Raw genomic sequence first — 26527 nt, forward strand, 5'->3', positions numbered from 1 at the left:
TAGCTCGGCCCACTCATCCTGAAGTTATAAGGAGTGTTTCAGCCTAGACTGCTTTTTAAATAAGGCATTATACAGGGCAGCCAATTAGCACAGAGACCATTTACATACTTACTTAAAAATTATGGCTCTTCAAGGATTCTTTAGTAAAGAAATGGCTCTGCATAGAACCATGCTGGAGGTGGTTCTATATAGAAACATTTTTTTAACAGAGTTCTATATAGCACCAAAAAGGCTTGCTACAATAGAATAACTCTTTTTTGGTGTTATATAGATCCCATTTCAAAGAGTTTCTATGTAGAACCATATACAGTGCTTCATCAATATGAAGCACTTTATCGTCACGCAAAGAACCCTTTAATCATCCACTGGGTTCTTTTAGTGTTCATGGTTCTACATAGAATCATTTTCTTTACTGTAAACCCTTGAAAAACTATATTTTTAAGTGTGTACATCTGCATTAAAGGTACAGTAACAAAACACACACAAGCATCTTCAAAGCCACTAATCCTTCTGGGTCACAGGGGAAGCTGGAGCCAATCCAGCCATTGGGCAGAGTCACAAAAACAGCATGTTTAATTCTGATGGATGAACAGATGTAAAATGTTCATGTGAAAATGAATTATGGCTCTCTTTGGTACATAAACTCACACAAACATCATAAGTGGACTTAACCAAAAGCAATAAAAATTTAGGATACGGTACTCTGTAATCTATTAATTTCAAAGACAATGTATAAAGTATTAAAATAATGAAAACTGTCCAGGATTTCTCCAGCATTTTCTTGGCAAAGTAGATGTCAGCAACTTCCAGATCACATCTCAGATTAATTATAAAACCCTTTACCATAATGCAACATAAACCGCGATCATGAATTCTGCTATTTCCTCGAAAGCTGACTGTTTCACTCCAAGATGGCAAACAATGATGCAATTTGGCCAGGAATTGATGAATGGATGAATGAATGAATGAATGAATGAATCATCAAAATAGTAACTTTTCAGCAGAGGGATAAAAAGGTCTAATATAATGAGCTCTTACTGCAATAAAATCTGGTGCATTTCTATTGACCCACACATCATAAAATGTTCACACAATGTAAAGGAGAGCTGCTTTACTCCAATAATACAGACAAATAAAAATAGAAAAAAAACGAATTTAGTTATTTGTGTATTTATTCGTTTGTTTATTACATCATCTGGAATATTAGTCCAAACTTAACTTGGAGAAAAGGTTTACGGTTAATGTTATTTGTCTATAGAACTATAGAATAAAGAAATAAAAATACATATGATGCACTTTTTATAGCCCAAACAGGAGAAAATGCTGCTGGCATATGTAGACTCATGGCTCAGAACAGGAATTTCATTTCTAATAAAAATGACATTTGGAAAGATTTAATTATGCTGTAGACACAAATTTGTATAAATTATGATTAAATAGGTTAAACGACTCTGAAACCTATATAAATAATGTCTTGAGAAGAAACTAATCGTGACAGAAGGAAAGGCTGCAATTAGCAGTGGCTCCCAAACCAGACTAAAGCATTTGAATTCTAGATGTGGATGAACTTCTTCAGATATTTCAGCAGTTTGCACACTTTTGCTCGTTTCTGCGAGCTTATATCCTGCCAGAGTCATATGGATAAACTAATAAACGGAGCTAAATCACTCAGAGAACAGGACTTTGTGTTTCTCAAAGCTGTTTCCCTCAGTCGTGCGCGCTCATGGTGCGCCAGAACCGAGCTGAGCGCGTTCCCGACACGCCACGGCCATCTTTAAACCCCAGACGAGGCTTCCGTTTAGCGCCCACAGTTCTGCATTTCGTTTTTCATTTTACAACATATTTTTTTTTACAACGTAACGTGTGAGTGGGGCTAATATCGAGTCTAGGACATCAGATGAACGTCTTAGGGACACGTTTGGCGTCTTAGGTCGCTTCTTTGTTCGCTGACATCAACAAAAATAGACGGAAAAAATAAACACACAACAACAACGAACCTGCCGAGGCGTTGTTATTAGCCTGCTAAAGTTAGCTCGTGAGCTAACAGTCGGCTGAGGAGGGACTGGTAAAAAGGAGAAAAAGGAGGGTGTCGTTAAAAAAACTGCGGACATTTTCTGGCCTTGGTGGGCGTATTTGCTTAATTTTCGTTACACAAATCAGGTCCGGTCTCGTGTTTTTTCCTTCTCCGTGCAATCTCTCTCCCCTGCGGCTCGGCCGGAGATGAGCGGAAGATGTCGGTTTCGGGACTGAAGGCCGAGCTGAAGTTTCTGGAGTCGATTTTCGACCCGAACCACGAACGGTTCAGGATCATCGACTGGAAGCCCGATGAGCTGAGCTGCCAGTTTAACGTGACCGGAGAAAAGCTGCTGATCATCCACTGTAACATCACGGTAATAAGGGGAGATTGCTGCCAGCGTAGCTTATGGAATAGGAGTTAGCCAGGCTGTCTGAGCAAAGTAAGCTAGCCAACGTTAGCTAGCCAGGTAGCTGGGCACGAAGCTGTTATTCGCAAGCCTGTCGTTGAAATTCTCCCGTTACACCTTAAATGGTGCAGCAGTTACATTCTGGCCTGCGCCATTTAAGGAGGAACGGGGAAATTTGACCAGAACCTAGCGAATAGGAAACCGAGTTCAGCCTTGTTAGCTGGGCTACATTCATGCTGCTAGCAATGGCTAATAGCCCCCCCCCCCGCACTAAATATCCTAGAATAAAAACGAGAATAATGGAAACATTTGATGCTGTATAGCGTCGCTAACCGACCAATATTCGTCAGCTTATAAGCCGTTCATTACTGCGTTTTCTAGAAAACGTCAACGTAGCTAGTAAGATATCACTGTTCTAACTTAGCATTGATAAAGAACGAAAATACTCAGATTAACTAGCAACTAAGTTAACCAAGATCCCAAAACTGTGGAAGCCCGTTTCCGCCACTGGAGAAACATTTGGCTATATGTATATCTCCTCAAAAATGATCACTTGGTATCTCAGTTATGATGTAGCATCTCGTAATTTGACTCGCTATCTCATAATAATAAGGTTCTATCTCGCAATTATGGCTCAGTGTCTCATCATAGTGAGCCAGTTTCTCATAATTGTGGCTTTATATCTCCTAATAAATACCTACTGCTTTAAAATGAGATCTTTCTCGTAACTACGAGATACCAAGTCATAATTATGAGATATTAACTCATAATTAGGAGATTATAAGGCATAACCGTAACATAAGTCATTATTAAAAGACATTAAGAGATGATTGATATGCTAAATCATAATTTTAAGATGTTAGGTCACAGTTATGAGCGGGTCACATTATTAGGTCAAAATTATAACAGTTGTTTTTCTGAGATAGCAAGTCATAATAATGAGATGCTCTGCCAAAATTATGAAGAACTAAGTCATAATTATGGAAAACTTTCTCATTATTATAACGTACTAAATGTTATGTGCTGTGCTTGCTGTGCTAGATGTGATTTTATATATATATATATATATATATATATATGTGTGTGTGTGTGTCTGTGTGTGTGTGTGTGTGTGTGTGTGTGTATATATATATATATATATATATATATATATATATATATATATATATGTATTATTATTTCCAGTGGTGAAAACAAGCTTGCATACAAAATGGATCAGAGCAGCCAGAAAATAACTGTAGTATTTGTAGTAGTAATCAGCAAGATTAATAGCTCTAACACACATAACATGATAAAGTCGACTCTTAACTGTTGAGTTGGTGAAGCTGAATAAATGGATGTGATATTGCACGAACCAATAGCTTTGCCAGTTTAGATAATCAGAGAGCAGATGTTCGTTGCTGGATTTGCAAACTAAAAGTACAAAGTATCCAGACAGCACATGTAATTATTGAATTCAGGTTCTTTAAGGTGCATTTTTACGTCCATTGCTGGCACAGGTGTTCATTTGTGCACAAGCTGCTTGCATAATCTCTATTGGAAAGCATTGGTGCAACCACACATGAGCCATGTCACCATGCCCAATGTCAAGTGTCAGATAGAGGGGTATAAAGCTCCACAGCCCAATGCCTTATATTCCTCTATGATTAGTTCTGGATCACACCTAAAGGGCCTGGATGGAGCTCCATCACTGCAGTCAAGAATTTTCAAGTAGTGTTTGTGATCAAAAACTAATTAGCCAGCATCAGGGCACGACTTCATTAATGCTCTTAGCTGTTACTTAAGCAGGGAAAAAAGTAATGCTCTTGATTTGTAGAAGAGCTAGTGGATGAGCAGGTGTCTATATGTCTTTTGGACATATAATGTGCTAGCTTGATGTGTAGCCACTGGGTATTTTGTGGCTACTTTCTAGTCTGTGATAATTTTACTTGTCTGCATTTTAAAATTTTGCTTTCACTATGTTTTTCCTAAAGCAGGCCCTCATAATCATAAAGCAATACCATGTAACAAATGATTTTAATTATTCTCATTATTGTGGCGTATTTATTGTGGGGAATGAAATTATACTCTATAAAAGTGTAGTCATGTAAATGGTTGTGTCCCAGTTCTGTCTCTCTCTCTGGAGCCAAACCTAAGCCGTCCAGTTAAATTAAATTTGAGCAGCTTTCTGATTGGAGCAGAGTATATTGTGGTTTCTGCCCCAATAAAAGACTTTGTTTTAGAGATTTTTTTAAAGTGAAACAATTAGTATCTGTTGTGCTCTGTCTATAGATAGCTCATATTTAGGGTTGACTTGGCATGTGAGTTAATGGGTAAGGGTGGGCGATATGTCAAAAATATAACATTATGATGAGACACTTTGATTTGAGGTCTTGTATGTAGGACCAGCCAAGAACGAGCCAGTTGTCACACATTTAAAATTACTGTCTATACTAACAAATCTATGAATACAGTGGATTTTTTTCAACCTTTATTAAATGTATTGTCAATAACATTGTCCATAAGTGAGTAAAATGCAACTAATAGCTAATTGCAGGGATATGAGATGGGTCAGATTAATCTCTTCCACTGTATTACAGAAAATTCTTATAATTTGGTCTAAGATCTGACAGGTCAAGATAAGATTTTTCACAAATTCGTGTTACAGAAGCAAATATTATCTTAATTTAAGAGTCTTATCTTACAGCATCTTATCTCAAGTTAGGAAATCTTAACTTGATTGAAGTCGACGGTCAGCTGTTGTGGCAGTTGCATAGCAACCGACCATCCGCACACAGCTGAAAGGTAAACACGTAATCAAGTTAGTCAGACAGCTAACGTTAGCTGCCGTTACTGGTGTAAAGAATTTCAAACAAAACTAAAGCACAATAAACTGATAGTTAAGAATGTTGTGAATATTGTGACTGTGTGAAATTGCGAGGTGTACCACCATGGCTGAGCTGCTGTTGTTCCTAGACACTCCTAGCCATGGTGGTAGACCTCACAGTGTCGCCACTCTTGACTTAATTTCACTTTACACAAGCGCACTAACGTTTTTCCTCCTAATAAACAGACACATGTTCAGCTCTGTCTCCACATTATTCACTACCATCACTGTAATATTTTTTCTGACGAGTTTTCCTGAGCAATAACACGTGAAGGTAATAAGAGGGGACAGTTGAGATCGTGTCTGCACTGTCTGGGGCTTTTAAACGCCGTTAGGAAAAAAGGCTTAAGTCAAAGCGTTATTTTCAGTGTAGATAAATGTAACGTCATTATGCTACTTACAGTGAACTGTGCCTGTCATTGGGTAAAACAATAGAAACAGACGATTAAAACAGAAGTTAAGAGAGCTGTTGGTTTTAAAGTTAAGAAAATATTTAGGATATTTTGGCAGCTTAGGATGTTTCTGTAATACAGTTTTCTCTTCTGGAAATAAGATTATAGACTTAAGAACGGTTGTTCTGCAATGTCTTCTGTCCTAAATTCAGTCTTAACTGAAGTTGCCTTGACAACAAAGCAGATCTCAGACTTAAGAATTTTTTGTAATATGGCCCCTGGTTTTCTTGTTGGTTCCACTGCTTCACAGACCAACTTCGGAGACTATTATACCCTCTTGCTGGCACTTGATGTTGGGCATGGTGACCTTTGGCTCATGAGTGCTCCAGAGCATCTTGTTCTATTAGAAACTGTACAAGCAGTGTCTGCAGTTAAACAGCTTTGTCAGCAATGGATGCACCTTAAAATAGTTGAATTCACTAATTAGAAGAGGTGTCTGGATACTTTTGAACAGGAAGTGTACTAGTGTGGTTCCATTTGATAGTTAGGCTTAAGACTAACTTTGTATCTGGATATGGATAACCCAGACAAACCCTTTGTATATGGATAACCCAGACAAATGTCTGGGTACAGAGGCAAACAGATATGTAAATTAGGAATGTTGTTTGGCTCTCACAGGAATCTTATCCTTTGACGCCCCCAATATGGTTTGTGGACTCCGATGACCCAAGCCTGACCCAAATATTGGAACGTCTCGAGGATGTAAGAAAAGGCAGTACACTGGTAAGGATTTTTTTCCCCCTCTGTGCAAAATTACAGACTTGGAGTTCTAGATTAAATAATTCAGTTAAAGTCTGTCAGACTGCAGTGTTTTTCTTACTGAGTCTTAATTGTTCACTTAACTTTTGATGTTAATAAGTGTCATAGGTTGTGGCATTTGGTGAGTGCTTTGTTGCTGGTATAGCTTGAATGCAAGCAAATGAGGCCAGCTTTATGAACTCTGGGCCTAAGTTGGTTTTCATGATGACCGAAATTAATGTTGTTTTTGAAAATCGCTGCTGTTGCATCCTGTGGTGAACTGAATTGTTCCAAAGCTAGTACTATTTTCTGTACGTACATTTTTCCTCTGAACGTCATTGGATTTTCTGACTATTGTTACTTGCAAGTCATTGCTGAATTGACCTCATAAGACAGGAAACCTCAACAAAATACCCACACAAACCACTAAGGTTTGTCAAATGTGGTAGTTAAGTTGCTTTGGCAGTAATAGGCTTGGTTAAGTAGCTAGTGTATAATGTTTAAATTTAATAGAACTGAAGTGTTTATTACATGATGCAACATTTACTTTTTCTAGTAGAGAAAATTAATAGAGAAAAAGTTTAGACTTTGCACGTCGCACAACTTTAGTTGTCTATACTCAAAACTGTTTTGTATAGTAGGCTTGTTAATACTGATGTTTCAGTGTTTGGTCTCATTTTAGTGTGCTGAATTTGTCAGTATCAAACTCTGTGACTTTTTAGGTCCCCACTGACAGTGTGTTCTTTATTCTTAGGGCCACTGCATTTAATGCTCTACATTTGCTCAAAAGAGAGATTTAATTTAAGCAACAGACAACCTGTTTTTTCTTTTTTTGTGTCAGAATCTCAGCCGTTATTGCTTTTTGGTCAGTGGAGCCTATTTCATGCTCACATGTGAGCTGATGTGAGGTATTAATTACATGCTAGTGAAATTCTATTGGTTGTTGTTGTTTTGATAGTGTGACATAGACTCTGTAACCGTAAGCTTGGTGTAATGTATGTGGATGGTTATTTTGTTTATCAAAACTGATGTGCTTCAGCACTTTTTATTAAGTATGTTTATGGGAATTTTGTCCCAGATTCTTAAAGACATCTTGGTAGTAACTATGAGCTGTAGATTTATCTGTATCTGTGAAATTATCATATGTTTAATTTACAACAATGCAGACAGAGGCACAACGTAACAGTCATGGATAAAATAACAAAACCATGTCTGAGCTATTTCGTCCCCAGTGCTGTAATATTTATATTATGTAAGAGTTTCTGCTGGGTGAGTTTAAGAAATGTGCCAGTGGATAAGCTATTAAGGGCTTACATCATAGAAAAGTGAATTTATGAATGAGTTTTATGTAGTTGTATCATTCACGCACCAGTCCATAGTCCAAATATGGAAATTAAACAAGATCAGCTCATTTTAAGTTTATTATTTTTGTGATGTTATGAAAATCAGTGCATTTACATATATCTGCCTATTCAGCACACTAAAAGTAGTTTTGCTCCACCTGTTTATACTGAAATTTTCAGCCATACTGGTTTTTCAATGAGGCACAATACAAGGAAGCCAATCAGCACAGAGGCCATTTACATGTCACTTCTAAAGGCACAGTGACAATTTTATTCTATAGGGAAAAGACAGTTTAGAAAATGGTCAATGCTTTGTAGCCACTGACTTGGTGGCTGTTTAATGACCACTGTGTAATTCATTACGGTTTTTGTCCATCAGCTCCTGCAGCAGCTGAAGAGACTGATCTGTGATCTGTGTAGGCTGTATAATCTACCCCAGCATCCTGATGTAGAAATGCTGGATCAGCCTCTCCCTGCTGGCCCTGTCAACCCAGACAGAAAGGTACCTTTTTAATAACTGTGGAAAAAATAGCCCCCCAAGCAATGATGGGGGTTACATCTAGACACAAAAATAGTTTAATTAGGCATGACAAATTTGTGATTTTATCTATTTAGCATGGTACCACAGATGAGGTGACCTCAGAGGAGGAAGAGGAAGAAGAGATGGGAGAGGTGCATTATTTTTCTTTTTGTTTTTTTTTTTTTCCCACTTTATTGTTCTATAACTGTCATAGACTTCTATTGACCATTAATCTGTTCTTGGTGTGTTGTCAGCAGGACATAGAGGACTTGGATCATTATGAGATGAAAGAGGAGGAACCGGTGGATGGGAAAAAGTCTGAGGATGATGGTATAGAGAAGGAGAACCTGGCTATCCTCGAGAAGATTCGCAAAAACCAGAGGCAGGACCACTTGAACGTAAGTGCACATTCGGTAAGGTGATTTTTTTTTTTTTCTTATGTTTCGAGGGTTCAAAGGGGATATCACTGGGTTAATGACATGGTTTAATAACTTAAACTGACTCTGACTCTTACAGAAAACACTGATTGAGACTCTACTAGGTCTTGTTGGTAGTTAAAAATTAATAATTAAGTTGTGTTTTCAGTATTGATAGCACCAGTTTTCAGTGAATAAACAATAAAAGTATTTTCCTCGATTGCCATACCAGCTCTTGTGATTTCTTGGTAGCGTTTTTCTGTAAGTTTTACTTTTGAACAGTATTGAATTGTTTCCCTATTTGACATTGTCATCTCTTTCAGACTGTGCTAAAAATGTGTAGTGAAAGTGGAACATAAGCCTCTCTGTAAAGCCTTTGAGGCTGCAAAATAGAGCAGGCATATCTGTATAAGAGCTGTGTGTTCTGCCTTGTTGAATTTTGTTTATGATGACTGATATACATGGACTGTTTTCAGTTTACAGTACTGTTAATTAGGTCATGCATACTTAGCTGGTCTGTTGATTGGAGGACATGGTTTGTTGATGTGATTTTTGTAATTTATTGGCATGAGGGGAACTAGTGCGACACTTCATGTTCTGTATGTGTCTGTGTTGTATTGCAGGGAGCCGTGTCAGGGTCTGTCCAAGCGTCGGATCGTCTAATGAAGGAACTCCGAGAGATTTACCGATCTCAGAGTTACAAATCAGGTAGATGGAATAGGTTCTTTTCAGCATATCTTATGTAGACAGGAACATGTGAAGATGTTTACACATCACACTACATTTTGTTATAATTGTTTTGCAGGGATCTATTCAGTGGAGCTTGTTAACGACAGCCTGTATGAGTGGCATGTCAAATTAAGAACGTAAGAATCTTTCCCTTAATATTAGTGTTTACTCTTTATGTAATGCGTGATCTCAACCTGAGGTAGTAAGGGAATTCAGCACATCTTTTATTCTCCTTGTTTATATGGACAGGGTGGATCCAGACAGTCCTCTGCACAGTGACCTCCAGGTGTTGAAAGAGAAGGAAGGCATGGACTACATCCTTCTCAATTTCTCATACAAAGTGAGTCTTCAGACTAGCAATGGTCCAACAATTTGCTTTTTTTTATAGGGAAGAGATCAATAACAAGGCTGATTTAAGAAGTTCTCTAGTATCTGCTTGCTGTCCAGTCCCACTGACCATCTGGTGCACTTCTGTTCTTTCTCTGTTCATTTAAGTATTTGCTGTCCTAAAGTCAATGATGAGCATCTACCGGTGGCTTGTAATTGCTTTTCAAAACAACAGTGCCACAGTAGTGGTGCTTTCTGACTTGTAGACTAGTTCCTGTAGGCACTAGTTCTGTAATTTATTCATGTTTATATTTATTTTGTCCCTGTATTAAACATGCATTGTAGTTTGTCTTGGTTTGCCATAAATATGAGAGTTTATTTTTTCTGGTTTGCAGGATAACTTTCCTTTTGATCCACCATTTGTACGAGTAGTTTCTCCTGTCTTATCTGGAGGGTGAGTAACTACAAATATGTCTGACTTCATTGTCTTTCACTTTGTGCTGGCATGGGTGGTGCTTTACATTGTACTGTTAAGGAAAGGTGTGGTTTTCCTGCCTTATGAAACCCTTGGAGATCGAAAATAAAAACATATTGCAGTCTTTAATTTAATCTAAGAACAAAAAGAAAAAAAGCCCATTTTAAAAGTGGCATAATCTCTGTAGCTCTTTTGCAAGTGATATGAATGAATTATTCTGTTTTTTGTGTTTATTTGCTTTAGTTATGTCCTTGGAGGAGGTGCTCTGTGCATGGAACTACTCACCAAGCAGGTGGGGATCATACATATGATTTTGACACAGTTGTAAAGTTCTGATATCATTATTTACCAAGGCTTCACCCATTTTACCTGACTTAACTTCCTATAATGTCCCTCCTGCATTTCTTACAAGCCTGTTGGTGCCTTTCATGTTTTTTTTTTTTTGTTTGTTTTTTGTTTTGTTTTTGTTTTTTAATGAAGTAGATTGATATGAGCACTTGATTGTTACCTACTGGTGTAATCATTCATACCTTGATAGATTCACACTAAACTGAAGCTGGATAATGCAGTACACTGATATTGTTGTATCTGTTCCAGGGCTGGAGCAGTGCCTATTCCATTGAGTCTGTTATCATGCAGATTAACGCCACTTTAGTCAAAGGAAAAGCCAGAGTGCAGTTTGGAGCCAATAAGGTAAAAAAAGAAAGAAATGTTTATTTGTAAGCAACAATAAGCTGTATCTCTTAAACATACTTTGTCAGTGAAATAAGCACAGGCACCTTGTCCGTTCCTTGGAGAGCAGTCAGTTATTTTGTGTGAGCTTCCAGTGCCATTTAGCATTAAATGCTGATCACCTGCTTCAGATGTTTGGACCTGGAACAGAACAAAAATGTTAACTGGAGGGGTGTCCCCAAGGAATGGCTTGGAAGCCACTACAATACAGGCAGAATAGTATTTGTCAGGTTGCCACTTGCTTTTCTTCCATTTGAGACTTTAGCTTAAAGCATTGGCAACCATGAGGTTTTTTCAAAATAGCCAAAAAACACTGTACCATCAGGATGAACTCTTTAAGAGATCGCATTGAATGTGAACATACTTGTTTTATTGTTTAACATCATTGTTGCAGTACTGGAAACTACCTTCTTGGTTGAGGTTTTTACATTTGAAAATGTTATCTTTAGATTTTGTAGATTAATCGAGAAAAAATCTGAAACGTGGCATCAACCTAATAGGGTCAATATATTGTTTATTATTGTCAGTGCTTCACATAATGTTTTACTTCATGACAAATCATGGATGTTATCGGGGATTATTATTTTTGTAATAAATATAAATTTATGTATTTTAATGTCATTGTTTCCCACCCCCCCCCCCCCCCCCCCCCCCCCCGCCCCTCCTTCTAGAACCAGTACAATCTTGCCAGAGCACAGCAGTCATATAAATCACTGGTGCAGATCCATGAAAAGAATGGTAACTATTCAGTTCATTCATTTCTATTCTGCATAATATTTTTGGTTACCAAGTTAATGTTGTGTTAAGTCAAGTAGGTCTGAGCAGGATATGGAACTGATGCAGGGGTTGTGACCTGGAGTGGAATTAACATTGTACTTGCGCACACTTAATCTGAATAATTGTCTTCAGTTTGATGAGTAGATGAGTACATTTCTCTAGAACAGGGCATTTCACATCAAACAACAAAGAAAAAGTAAAAATGGTCGAAATACCCTTAAGGGCATCCCAATTGACTGACTTTCTTACCCACTGAGTAGAAGTTGCTTGTCTGTTTAGTCAGATTAAGAGTGTAGTTTGGACTGATTTGGCCTGCTAATTACCACGTGGTACTTTAGGTTCATGCCCAATGTGGTTAGAGTACTGCTGACTGAGTGTGTTGATGTAGATATGTTTTGTCAGTGTGTTTGTTATGGATTTTTCCAGACCTGTTTTTTTGGTCGTTTAAATATGGTTATGTGTGTCTGGTCTCCACAGGCTGGTACACACCACCCAAAGAAGATGGATAAAGAAGACCTCTTCGTTCAAACTAGGACACAATGTCTTGGAGTCAACACTTCTTTCTTTTTTTTTCCCCAACCCCCTCCCCACGTTCTTTTCTCTCATCATTATCTTGCGAATTGGAGATGTCCATGTCTGGATTATGCGACTTCCAAACTATGTGCACCTGGAGAGGTAACGGGTAAAACATATTTCTTTATCTACCACGTTGTCTATACAGCGCGTCTCTCTGCTCATGTATTCTCTACTGCAAGCTCTTCTTTGTCCCTTCCTCCTGCTTTCTCTCTTTGGCCGTTTTTGGTTGACGGAGTGGAATTTAATACGGCAAATTTGTAAAGAGATGCCTGTGATTCTCACGCTTTATGGATGGATGTCTTTTGTCGTCTTGAACTGAGTGATCTTCTATAAATGCCAAGAGTCCTGCAGAATGACAGGCTTTTGGATGCTGACCTCGCTTGCCCAAACCTTCTTCATGTCTATAAGGGTGAAAACAATAACTACAGTATGGAGAGAGAGAAAGGGAGAGGGAGAGACTGCATATGGTGAGAAGGGTCTGTGGGGGGAATGAACTCATGACTTCACAGAAGCAGAGACTGAACACCATCACCACTCCATACTCTCGTTGTTTTTGGAGCATTTGTCTTTTCTGGTCGCACACTGAAAAACTGACCAGACTTGGATCATTTAAGTCGTAAAAATTAACTCCGCCTGTAAGTAAACTTGTAAAGATGGATTGAGAATGAACTTTTCCCAGCAAACTTCACTGAGCGAGGACTGGATCGCTTATAACATGCCTGCATAGCGCAGAACGTCCTTACTTCTGAAGATATATCTCACAAATAGAATAAGGAAAAATTACTTAATTGATGTCCTCTTGGTGACAAAAATGGAATATCTTAAACATGTTTTTATGTACGCATTAAGACTACTGCTGTTTTTGTTTTGTTTTTGTTTTTTTGTTTTTGTTTTTTGTTGTTTTTCTTCTTCAGTGAGAATGGAAGTTGCACGTGGCTGTGCTATCATTAACTGCAGTTGTGACCATTCCTCCATAACTAGTGTGATTCTGCTGTGTTTCTTGCAACACAGTACTAGTATGCCATGGAAACATGCCATTGACACAGTTACATAATCCTGTTAAACCTTTTACCCTGTCAACTCGGGCATATAGAGTGGCTATAGTATTGAGTCAGTGGCAATGAGCTTATACAAGTTTCACAGTTTGAGTTTTTTGGAAGGATTGTTTAGGACAACTTGCTTAACGTTACATGACCCCAGTTACATTCCTATGGGACAAACTGTAAAGTAACCATTATTGCCTTAAGAAGAGAATCCCCTCTTTAACGTTGCTTTCCACAAAAACTGTCCCATGATATCTTTACATAAATAAGCATACTGTTGCTACAAGCCACCACTGTATAGAAGTACTTTCAAATGGTTGTTATTGGTCAGTACCCAGAGTCTTCATGAGCTCTTGGAAATGAGCAAAAGGCTTGACCGTGATAAGTGTTTTACTGGTTCGTTTCTACTAGACGAGGTTTTTTTGTATTGTCAACCTTCTCAGTGCTGTTTTACATGCAGATCCTACATGTTATTTTCACTCTTTTGATCCACCTGGATACTTTGCTCCCTGTTTGATGGAAATGCCTTTAGTTTTATCCGCACCACACCAGTTGTTCTTTTGTCTGTTACTGTGGATTGATTGGTGCATTCCCTGATTTAAACTGAAAGTGGTGTCATTTCCATTTTCCATGAAGTGACTTAAACCAGATGTGATGTACTTGATCAAATCTTAGTAATAAGGGCAAGGAAGTTGGGTGTAGTGTACTTGCATATCCCAAAACCTAGGGGACAAGTTTCCCAGGCCCAGACTAAGCCTAAGCATAGCCTAAAAAGTATTTTCATCCATTGGCACTGCAATTTAATTTAAGATTAAGTGTAATCCACATCCTGAAAACCTGGCCAAAGGCGTCTTTAACCTACATTAAGTGTTGCAGGTTTTATAATACCGGAGAGAAAAACTCTTTACTTAATGTTGTGTTAAACATACCTGTAGAGTCATGCCAACCTTCATAATGTAGTACATTCAGCAATGTTTTCTGAATTTTTTATTACATTTTTTTTGTTTAAATTTATGGTATCGCACATCTCCAGTATGCCTCACTGGCTGTTAACGTCACAGTGGTCCTATCTCTGAGCATGCAGAAGAAGGAGCAGCCATCTCTCACGGGCCCACATTAACATATGTTCACTGTTCCTGAATCTGTTGGATACTTGCTGTTTTGGATTTTAACTGGCTTTGGGAAAAGCTGCTTGCTGGGCTGCGTTCAGCAAGCCAACGTTTGTACAATGTTTTCCGTTGAACAGTGGGTTGTTTGTAACGATAAAGCCTTTCCGCTGTCTCTCTGGCATGTTTGCTCCTGTTTGAGGGGTGTGACGGTGGGGTCGAGAGCAGCCGGTGATGTGTTTGACTTGTGTAAAAATAAAAAACTTTGATGTAACTCAAGCTGCTGGATTTAAACTGAAGACTTTAAACACTTTTGGCCTCTTGCGTCTTGTGAGCGAGGGAAATACTCATTGGATTGAATACCTATTTATTTAGAGCTCTTTCATTGAATGTTTCAAAAGCACCAAAATTCTAGTTGACTAGTGCACCCCAAATTGAAAAAAAGAGATAAAAGAGAATCGTAGTGTCGTATAAGTGTCTGTAATGGGCACTATGCACAGAAACAGTTTGCTGTTGTCCATTATGGCTGAGCGCAGCTCTGGTATGCCGTGTCAGAGCAGCGGAAGAAAATTAAAAAATAAATAAATAAACGGATTGATTACCTAAAGTGTCAGTTAAGTAGTAACGTGAAATTTCACTTTAACACCCTGAGCAGTTATGGTTGGTTTATGTCAGGTGTTTGAGGGGGAGGGGGGTATGCACTGTTAGCATGCATTGGTTTTAATTTGCTTTTTTTTATTTCTTTATTTTTCTTTTTTCTTTTCCATTGCAAGTGTAATTTTGACCATGTACAGTACAAATTTGTAAACTTGCATCAAGTTTATGAATAAAGAATTTTAAGAAGTTTTATGTTCTTTTCTTTCAGTGTAGTGCAAAGACTCCTCATATGAATGTCATTATTTACGCCTGAAAGTTCGTAGCTGGATGATGTGGTCTGGAGAGCAAATGGTGTCCAAATGCCCATCTTATTTGGCTTTGTTTTGTCCACCAGGTGGCAGCAGAGTCCCATTTAAAAGTTTTCTCAGTAACGGGGTAACTGAGGTGAGTATATGGAAGTACATAAATGGTTAAAAATAGGATTGACCACTGTTGTTTTGGCCAGTTTAAAATAATAAAACAGACTATTCCTGGTCTTAAGCACAGTTTATCATCATGCCATATCATTTTAGTAATTTTTGGCTGCTTCCAAAACATCTGTGTTTTTATCACATCGCTGTAATATTTACCAGTGATATCATGGTTCACCTCACTTTTCTTCCACACCTACAGGTCTTTGGACTAAGTGGCCAGCTACACACTTAAAATGAAATAAAATGAAATAAAATAAAAAGGATGTTTGTACTCTAGGACTTCAGTAAGGATGGTTTCTCATTTTGAGTCCTGCTTCCTCTTAAGGTTTCTTCCTCTTGTCCTCAGGGAGTTTTTCCTTTCCCACTGGCGATGCTCATGGGAGCTCGGACCCCTTGATCTGTAAAGCTGCTTTGCGTTGTTGTGAAAAGCACTATATGAATAAACATTTGCTTGACTTAAGGAAAATTATTTTATGTGGAACCGTAAACACTCAAAGAATCCTTGGCATGGTTATAGTGTTCTCCAGTTGGATGGAGAATGTGCTGTAGAAGCTTACACCAAAAAGCGTTCTTCTAATGTACGGCTGACATTGTAACTGTGGAAAAACCCTATCTAAAAGCTTATATGTAGAACCATCTTAAGCACATGCGTCATCAATCTGGTGATGCAAAGAACCCATTAATCATGCCAGTGGCTCTTTGGACATTCATGGCTCTATATAGAACCATTTTCTTTACCAAAGAACCCTTGAAGAACCATCATTTGTTAGTGTGTATTTCAGAGACCCTCCCTGCCTTTCTCTTGGATATACATTACACTAAAGAAGGAAAAATTGCTAGGATTTTCAATTCACGTTCACTTTATGCTGTTTCTAGTACTATGCAGGTTTCCAGTGAAGAGGCTGTAATCCCACCACTGTCTCCTCGTAGCAAGAGATTGAGAGATGTTCAACAAGTGCAGACTTGCATGTCATGGTCACACTTTTAAAATACCAACGGTCCCTTTTGGAGGGGTTGCACAAAGAAAGCCCTCACTGAAGAGAACCCAAGCTTCGATTAAAGGCTATGAATGTTTCTTTTGAAACATTCTTTGAAAATGTTACCAGAACCTGGCAGTATGATCAGAAGACACTATCCATCTACACCAGCCAAGACAGTATAGGCATTCAAAACAAACTGAAGTCTGGACATTCTGAGACTGATTAAAGTTACTGAAAGTCTTAATTGCAAAGGGTATCCATGGATCTTAAGAATTATTTTATGTATCTGCATGAAGAAATGGCCCAAGGTCCAAGTGTGCAGTCATTTGCTTCCAACCTTATTAAAAATGTAGCAATGTTTAAGAGGAACGTAGTCTCACATAGGAGCTCATGTTCAAAATGAAATCATGACTTTAAAGTTGAAGTGCAGCATCTTAGCTTTAGTTTGATTGGTGTTTATTGAGAGAGAACTAGTATTATTCTCATCCATCTTTATACATGATCCCTACAAATAATTGGGCAGTTTAACAGTCTTGACAAGCATAATATGAAAAGTATCATGTTCAGTGCTTCAGTGTTAATAAAGATGTGAGCCAGTTCTGCTGGCAGCCATACATGTCACCATGTTTCACAGATTAGGTGCTATGCTTTGGACCATGTTCTGTTTTTCCCACACTTTCTTTATTCTGTCTCTTTGATGAAGGTTAATCTTCATTGCATCTGTCCATATGATGTGTATTTTTCACACATCTATGCTTACATCTTAGTTTGTTCATCTGTTTAATAGCTAAAGTTTCTCTTCATGAAATTATTCTTCAGTCATCTGCAAAGTACTTTTCTAAGTCTCACCACTGATTATATGCTTCATAGTAATTGACGTAAAATGGTTTTGTATCTGATTTGTTCTGATGTTTAATCCTTATTTCACCAGACTGCACATGCCAATGATATAGAGCTGTAGTAATATGATAATTCCTAAAATGTAAGGTACATAGACTCAAATTCAAGCTGAGATTCTGCACTTTATAGTCTTAGTGGTCATTGTTTTGTTTTAAACCCAGCAGGCTGGAGTACCCAATATGCTGGAGCCAAAACAAACATGCTCACTGTTTGAACTGCCCTTTGTATACATAATTGGACATGGATTTAAACAAGGCCTTTGTCAATTGACATGTCTATGTACATGCGTTTCCTCTGTCTGCCTGTGTACATGTTTATAAAATGCATCTTTGAAAAAAACAGAAATCTGCTGTAATAAGACAATTCATCTGTCACATTAGCAATAAAATAAAACTATAATTATTATATAGTGTGTAATATATATACACACACACACACAGCTCAAAAAAATAAAGGGAACACTCAACATCTAACCTAGATCTGAATGAAATATTCTCATTGAATACTTTGTTCTGTACAAAGTTGAATGTGCTGACAAAATCACACAAAAATCAATGGAAATCAAATTTATTAACCAATGGAGGCCTGGATTTGGAGTCACACACAAAATTAAAGTGGAAAAACACACTACAGGCTGATCCAAGTTTGATGTAATGTCCTAAAAACAAGTCAAAATGAGGCTCAGTATTGTGTGTGGCCTCCACGTGCCTGTATGACTTCCCTACAACGCCTGGGCTTGCTCCTGATGAGGTGGCGGATGGTCTCCTGAGGGATTTCCTCCCAGACCTGGATTAAAGCATCCGCCAACTCCTGGACAGTCTGTGGTGCGTTGGTGGATGGAGTGAGACATGATGTCCCAGATGTGCTCAATCGGATTCAGGTCTGGGGAACAGGCGGGCCAGTCCATAGTTTCAATGCCTTCATCTTGCAGGAACTACTGACACACTCCAGCCACATGAAGTCTAGCATTGTCCTGCATTAGGAGGAACCCAGGGCCAACCGCACCAGCATATGGTCTCACAAGGGGGCTGAGGATCTCATCTCGCTACCTAATGGCAGTCAGGCTACCTCTGGCGAGCACAGCCCTCCCACTGCCAAACCGGTCATGCTGAAGGATGTTGCAGGTAGCAGATCTCTCTCCACGGCGTCTCCAGACTCTGTCAGGTCTGTCACATGTGCTCAGTGTGAACCTGCTTTCATCTGTGAAGAGCACAGGGCGCCAGTAGTGAATTTGCCAATCTTGGTGTTCTCTGGCAAATGCCGTGTCCTGCACGGTGTTGGGCTGTGAGCACAACCCCCATCTGTGGACGTCGGGCCCTCATACCATCCTCATAGAGTCCGTTTCTAACCGTTTGTGCAGACACATGCACACTTGTGGCCTGCTGGAGGTCATTTTGCAGGGCTCTGGCAGTGCTCCTCCTGTTCCTCCGTTGCACAAAGACGGAGTTAGCGGTCCTGCTGCTGGGTTGTTGCCCTCCTACGGCACGTCTCCTGGTGTACTGGCCTGTCTCCTGGTAGCGCCTCCAGCCTCTGGACACTACGCTGACAGACACAGCAAAGCTTCTTGCCACAGCTCGCATTGATGTGCCGTCCTGGATGGGCTGCACTACCTGAGCCACTTGTTTGGGTTGTAGAGTCCGTCTCATGCTACCACGAGTGTGAAAGCACCACCAACATTCAAAAGTGACCAAAACATTAGCCAGAAAGGAGAAAGGTACTGAGAAGTGGTCTGTGGTCCCCACCTGCAGAACCACTCATTTATTGAGTGTGTCTTGCTAATTGCCAATAATTTCCACCTGTTGTCTATTCCATTTGCACAACAGCATGTGAAATTGATTGTCAATCAGTGTTGCTTCCTAAGTGGACAGTTTGATTTCACAGAAGTTTGATTTACTTGAAGTTATATTATGTTGTTTAAGTGTTCCCTTTATTTTTTTGAGCACTGTGTATATATACACACACACACACTATATTTCCTGAAGTATTCGGTCATCTGCCTTCAGATGCATATAAACTTGAGTGACATCCCATTCTTAATTCATAATGTTTAATATGATGTTGGCCCACCCTTTGCAGCTATAAGAGCTTCAACTTTTCTGGGAAGGTCTTCTACAAGGGGTTAGGAGTGTGTTTATGGGAATTTTTGACCATTCTTCCAGAAAAGCTTTTGGGATGTCAGACACTGATGTTTGACGAGATGGTCTGGCTTGCAGTCTTTCTTTTAGTATTTTAGTCTTTAATACATCCTGAAGGTGTTCGAACAGGTTGAGGTCAGGACTCTGTGCAGGCCAGTCAAGTTCTTCTACACCAAACTCACTCATTTATGTCTTTATGGACCCTGCTTTTTGTACTGGTGCGCAGTCATGTTGGAACAGGAAGGGACCGTCTCCAAACTGTTCCCACAAAGATGGGAGCATGAAATTGTCCAAGATCTCTTGGTCTGCTGAAGCATTGAGTTGCTTTCCTGAACAGTAAGAGGCCAAGCCCAACTCCTGAAAAACAATCCCACACCATAATCCCCCCTCTACCAAACTACACTTGGCACAATGCAGTCAGACAAGTACCGTTCTCCTGGCAACCGCCAAACCCAGACTCGTCCAACGGATTGCCAGACAGAGAAGCATGATTGGTCACTCCAGAGAACACATTCATTGCTCTGAAGTCCAGTGGCATCGTGCTTTATCTATGTGTATTTATGTATGTGTATGTGTATGTGTGTATATACATATATCTTCTTCTTCTATCGGCTGCTCCCTTTAGGGGTCGCCACAGCGGATCATCTGCCTCCATCTTGCCTTACCCATTGCCTCCTCTACTTTCACACGAACCATCTCCATGTCCACCTTCACTACATCCATAAACCTTCTCTGAGGTCTACCTCTTCTCCTTCTACCCGGCAGCTCCATCTCCAACATTCTTTGCCCAATATATCCACTATTCCTCCTCAACACATGTCCAAACCATCTCAACCTGGCCTCTCTGGCTTTATCTCCAAACTGCTCACTGTCCCTCTGATTTGCTCATTTCTAATCTTGTCCAGCCTTGTCACTCCCAACGAAAATCTCAACATCTTCATCTCCGCCAGCTCAGCCTCCTGTCTTTTAGACAGAGCCACAGTCTCCAAACCATCATAGCAGGACGCACTACTGTCTTGTAAACCTGTGTATATACACACACACACACACACACATATATATATATATATATATATATATATATATATAAATAGATAGATAGATAGATAGATATAGTTAGGTGTGTGTGTGTGTGTATTATATACATTGTGTATATAGATGTGTGTATAATACACATACATAAAACCTTAGTCACAAAGTAATTTATTATTAATTCATATATATAAACTATTAATTCATATATAGTTGATTTCTGTCCACTAATGGAATGTCTGCAAAGAAGAATTGCCAATAGAATGCAAAACCCTTAAGCTGCCAAACATCAACCTAAGGGTACTGTGTCTGATGCCTAGTATAAGCTAGAGGAGTATAAAGCTACCAGCACAATGCTGGAAAGTCCAACTGAACTACATAAAACAGTGATTAATAATTAACAAAAAACATACAAATTTCCACATGTTGGAAAATACTGTCTTGCTATTATTATTACAATATCCATTTTGATAGTCCGAAAGAATGATAGTCTTCATCTGAACGAAGACTTTCGTTCAACGAAGACTTTCGTTCAGCCTCAAAGAGGTTCTGGACAACTGTCCGGCGACTCAGGAGCGGTCTGGGTGGCTGCACCCAAGCTGTATTCGGCAAGGATGGAGAATGAGGATATTGTTGGTCGGTGGAAGGAGCACTTTGAGGAACTCCTTAATCCAGGAGACGTGCCTCCCTCACGGGAGTCAGGGCCAGAGGCTCCTGGGGTGTCAAGTTCCATTTCCCTGGTGGAGGTCACTGAGGTAGTTGGTAAGTTCTTCAGTGGCAAGGCACTGGGGGTGGATAAGATTCATCCAGAGATCTCTAAGGCTCTGGATATTGTGGGGCTGTCGTGGCTAACACGCCTCTGCAATATTGCATGGACCTTGGGAACAGTACCCTTGGACTGGCAGACTGGGGTGTTTTTTTCTATTTTTAAAAAGGGGGACCGGAGGGTGTGTGCCAAAGTCTATGCCATGGTGCTGGAAAGGAGACTCTGACTGATAGTTGAACCTCAGATTGAGGAGGAACAATGTGGATTCCGTCCCAGCCATGGAACAATGGACCAGCTTTTCACCCTCTCACAGATTGTTGAGGGGGCATGGGAGTTTGCCAACCCAGTCTACATGTGTTTTTTGGACTTGGAGAAGGCTTATGACTGTGTTCCTTGAGATAACTTGAGGGAGGTCCTCCAGGAGTATGGGGTGCCGGGGCTACTACTCCGGGCCATCCAATCTCTGTACTCCCGGAGTGAGAGCTGTGTCCATATACTCGGCATTAAGTCAGACTCCGCCAGGGTTGTGCCCTGTCTCCACTCTTGTTTGTGATATTCATCGACAGAGTGTAAGGGTCAGGAGAGCATTATGTGTGGAGGCCGGAGGGTGGCATCTCTGCTATTTGCAGATGATGTTGTTCTTTTGACAAAATCACATGGATGCCTCCAGTGCTCGCTGGAGCGGTTTGCAGCTGAGTGTGAAGCGGTTGGTATGCAGATCAACACCTCCAAGTCTGAGTCCATGGTCTTGGCCCAGAAAAGGATGGCATGCCCACTCCAGTTAAGGGGAAAGGACCTGCCCCAAGTGAGGAGTTTAAGTATCTTGGGGTCTTGTTCACGAGTGACAGGAAGAGGGATCGTGAGATCGGCCGCAGGCTGGGACAGGCGGCAGCAGTAATGTAGTCACTGTACCAGACTGTAGTGGTGAAGACGGAGTTGAGCCGAAAGGCAAAGCTCTCTGTTTACCGGTCGATCTACATCCCAACCCTCACCTATGGTCATGAGCTGTGGGTAATGACTGAAAGAACGAGATCGCGAATACAAGTGGCTTGGGGTCCCCGGAAATGAGCTGGAGGAAGTTGCAGGGGTCATCTGGGATTCTCTGGTCTCCCAACTGCTACCACCACCCTATCTGGACTAGCGGTCGATGATGATGATGATGATGATGTTGATACTGAATGCTCCTTTACATCTGAGTTCATTTCAGTTTTAGAGTGCTTTAACTTGATGTAGCATGTTGATTTCCAACTCACACTCATGGTCATACTCTTGATTTACTGTGTTCTACTTGTTTGAATCACATCTCTGTCTCTGGTTCAGTCTCTGGTATTTCTGACCATAAGCTCATTGAATGTAGTTTTCACATTTCTACTCCTCCCCCCTCCAAAAACTTCTCTTGTCTATTGTGATATTAGGTCTGGCAGTCTCAATCTGTTTGCTGCTTCTCTTCAGTCTTCAGCCCTGTCTGACCTACATAATCTATCATCCCCTGACAGTATGGTTTCTCTTTATAATGACATTATCTCTGGATTGCTTAATGATTTAGCCCCTTTTAAGAATAGACTTCTCCCTGCCGCCTGCTCGTGTCCTTGGTTCACCCCTGAACTAATAGTACTGAAGGCCATAGGTCGGCGACTTGAGCACCTTTATAAAAAAAAACTGTCCACTGTCCACTCTACTTTCCAGTCAACACATCCACAAGTATAGGGATACCCTTAATACTGCCCGCTTCAACTACTGCTCCTCCATTATAAATAATGCTAAATCTAGGCTGAAAACACTCTTTCAAACTGTTAACAAACTAATCCATCCTCCTGTGTCAGGAAGCCCCCACTCACCTGAGGAATGTCAGGCCTTTTTACACTCCTTTGAAAAGAAAATGAATCAGATCTATAGTTTCTTTCCTTCTATTTCTCAGCCATTCACCTCTGCTGATTTTCCTACTTTGGACACAAAGCTAACTTGTTTCACACCTGTTGACTCCTTTTCTGTCTCTGAACTCATCACTAAGTCTAATGTTTCCTACTTTTCCTCTACTCAAGGCCTGTTCACCTGTAATCAACACTCGAATTACTACAGTAATAAATTCATGTCTCTCTTCTGGTTTTGTTCCTACTGCCCTTAAAACTGCTGTAGTTACTTAAAAAACCTGAATTGGACCCGACTTCTCTTTCTAATTACAGACCCATCTCACACCTTCCATTTTTGGCTAAAGTAATGGAAAGAGTGGTTGCTTCCCAACTCCAAACATTTTTCAGTGATAATGCGCTCTATGAGCCATTCCAGTCTGGTTTCAATACTCACAACAGCACTGAGACAGCTCTTCTGTGAGTAGTTAATGATCTTCTCCTGTCTGCTGATAGTGGTTCTCTCACTGCACTCAAGTGCAGCATTCGATACTGTTAATCATGATGTTCTCATTTCTCATCTCTTCTCTATTGGTATCACTGACACAGCCTTACAGTGGTTCAGGTCTTATCTTACAGACATACAGCAGTTTATCACACTAGGTCCTCACAAGTCCTCCACCTCTCTTGCTACATGTGGTGTCCTGCAGGGCTCAGTTTTTGAACCCCTACTTTTCTTAATTTACATTTGACCCCTTGGCCAGATCATCCATAGCCATGGCCTAAACTTCCATTTTTATGCTGATGATATTCAGTTATATCTCAGTACATACACACCCTCAGATTCCCCTTCCAGTACACTAATCGATTGTATTTCTGATTTAAATCTCTGGATGCACAATAACTTTCTCATGCTAAACACTGATAAAACTGAAGTCTTACTAGTTGGTCCTAAACTTTTACTATCAAAATCATCTAATTTTTTAGTTAGTATTGATGGCCTGCTCGTTAAAGCCTGCACCTGTTGTTACAAATCTTGGTATTCTACTCGACCCATCACTTAATTTTGATCTGCATATCAAGGTGTTCACTAAGACAGAATTCTTCCACTTACATAACATTGATTGTCTTCGCCCGTTCCTGACTGATAATGATGCAAATACTTTGGTTCATGCCTTCAATATGTCCATTATTGGCTACTGTAACTCCCTCTTTGTTGGTCTCCCTGTAAAGTCTATACAAAAGCTACAGTACATTCAGAACTCTGCAGCTAGAGTTCTCACCCATACTAAGCATTCAGCTCACATCACCCCCATTCTCTCTCAGCTACACTGGCTACCGGTCCCGTCCCATATAAAGTTTAAAATTTTACTACTCACTTTCAAAGCCCTGCGTTACCTTGCTCCCCCATACCTCAGAGAACTGCTGACCTCTTACACTCCCTCTCGCTCTCTCAGGTCTTCTTGTAATAACTTACTTGCTGTCACATGCACCAGACTTGCTACTTTTGGAGGGAGGTCCTTCAGTGCCATGGTCCCCAAATTCTGGAACTTTCTTCCTCAATCCCTCCGAAATTCTCCTCCTTAATTGAATTAAAGACTTTTCAATTTAATTAGCACTTTTCTTCCTCCTCCACTGTTTAGTTGTTGTTTTTTTTATTTGTTTGTTTATTTTGTTGTTTAGCCATGCAATGTGCAGCAACCTTGGGTTTGTGAAAGGTGCTAAATAAATGTAACTTATTATTATTATTATTATTATTTGTTCATAAAGTCTTGATTGACCAAGCCCTTGTTTGTGGTCAAATCCCTGTACTCCTAGACATTATCCTGGTTTCAGAAATGTTTGTAGTCTGTTGCATACAGGGTGGACTGACAAAACATAAACAGCGCTCATCCTTCTGCAGTCACAGCGTGTTCACCCGAGACAATGAAACTGCATTTGAGATCATAAAACATTGAGCGCTGTAATCAAATTTCTGGGCCCAGATCTTGTAAGACAGGCAGACGGACATGGTGTACTGTTGCTCTAGGGGAAGACCCACGAGTTTGAGACAGAATCTCCGAGAGGCTCTCCACATGGGATGCTTTAAGAGGTTAATTGCTCATTATCGAAATCATTCCTGTCTATGGCTTTGTTGTTGTGCTGTTGGCTGCCATTATTGACCTCTGGCAGGGATCGTACAGACCCCTCATTAACTGCCCAAGGCTGATCTCCATTTCCAGGCCTGTCTGAGGTTTATATTACAAAAACATGGACAGTCCAAATACGAGATGAAAGAGACTGAAATGCAAGGCTATAGCAGAGCTTCACTGAGGACAGTAGAGCCTGGAAACCTGAAATGTATGGAGGCAGAGACTCCATAAGACTCTCAATTGTTTGATCTTCTTTCCTGGACTTGAGATGAACTGAGAATTTCTATTCCGCCTAAAGAAACATGTAGAAGCAGGTGTGCTCCTGCATATTTGGGATAAAAACCTGTAGCCACACGGCCCCTTGCGGCTACAATTTGACAGCCATGGACTTTGGCATTGAACGTTTTTGGCACATTTTTGTTTGTCATGGTGCTGTGCTTTTACATCTGCTTTCTTTGGTGAAGACCAATTGGAACATTTTCTTTAGTTCAGTTCTTTTTGACTGTCCTTCCGTACTCAGGTGCACACCAAACAATTGACCTGAAAATTACAGAACTCAGTCCACTTCAAGCAAAGCATGGTTCAGTTCACCAAAGGGAATTCAGCATCAGAATATGCATTTACATTCATTTGGCAGATGTGCTTATCTAGAGCAATGCATGATTTAATTATGTTACAGAGAATGTAGCATTAGGAGTCTAGCCCAAGGACTCATATTGGAATAGCATGTTGTGCTTGCCCAAGCAGGGAAATCAAATCTTTAGCTGTTGTGTGGAGGGCAGTGGTCATACTCACTACACTATATAAACTATGAGAATGCTCTCTTATTCTAATAGCAGCATGTTAACACTCCCGATAATCAGTCTGTTTTATTATTTGACGATTGACAGACGCTGATATCTTGCAGCATGAGCTGCTGCTAATTATGGCAGATAAGATAGGTACTAGGGAAGCGTTTGAATTTGGCACATGGACTCAAGAATGTGTTTTTGATAGGTTGGGCCAGGCATCTGTGACCTGATTGTTTCAATCTCAGATTGGGGTAAAATGAAATCAATCGATTAATTGTGATGCACCTAGACTAGAGGTTACAAAATGTGTAGATGTTCTAAACATTAAGTATGTGTATTTTCGATTAAGTG

General features: G+C 39.9%; 1 protein-coding gene across 2 annotated transcripts; it reads left to right on the forward strand.

The window, feature by feature from the left end:
* The first annotated feature begins 1763 nt into the window (after positions 1 to 1763).
* ube2q1 (ubiquitin-conjugating enzyme E2Q family member 1) lies at positions 1764 to 14967 on the forward strand. 2 transcript variants are annotated; one of them, XM_017704173.2, is made up of 13 exons: positions 1764 to 2390; positions 6360 to 6464; positions 8202 to 8324; positions 8438 to 8494; positions 8600 to 8755; positions 9382 to 9466; positions 9564 to 9624; positions 9737 to 9827; positions 10210 to 10268; positions 10533 to 10581; positions 10887 to 10982; positions 11693 to 11759; positions 12276 to 14967. In XM_017704173.2, the coding sequence occupies exons 1-13, from the start codon at positions 2232 to 2234 to the stop codon at positions 12305 to 12307; spliced, it is 1140 nt and encodes a 379-aa protein (XP_017559662.1). In that variant the 5' UTR covers positions 1764 to 2231; the 3' UTR covers positions 12308 to 14967. The 2 variants fall into 2 exon arrangements, with proteins under 2 accessions (XP_017559662.1, XP_017559739.1); XM_017704250.2 differs by having other exon boundaries at positions 8600 to 8740.
* Positions 14968 to 26527: the final 11560 nt, after the last annotated feature.

This window comes from Pygocentrus nattereri, chromosome 7, assembly GCF_015220715.1.
Source record: "Pygocentrus nattereri isolate fPygNat1 chromosome 7, fPygNat1.pri, whole genome shotgun sequence".
Taxonomy (NCBI): Eukaryota; Metazoa; Chordata; class Actinopteri; order Characiformes; family Serrasalmidae; genus Pygocentrus; species Pygocentrus nattereri.

What these genes read in the sequence shown, in the direction of transcription:
- ube2q1 (XM_017704173.2), top strand. Translation starts at nt 2,232, where the DNA reads ATGTCGGTTTCGGGACTGAAGGCCGAGCTGAAGTTTCTGGAGTCGATT. An exon ending in TCATCCACTGTAACATCACG is followed by an intron (nt 2,391 to 6,359) that starts GTAATAAGGGGA and finishes TGGCTCTCACAG; the next exon opens with GAATCTTATCCTTTGACGCC. An exon ending in TGAACGTAAGTGCACATTCG is followed by an intron (nt 8,756 to 9,381) that starts GTAAGGTGATTT and finishes GTTGTATTGCAG; the next exon opens with GGAGCCGTGTCAGGGTCTGT.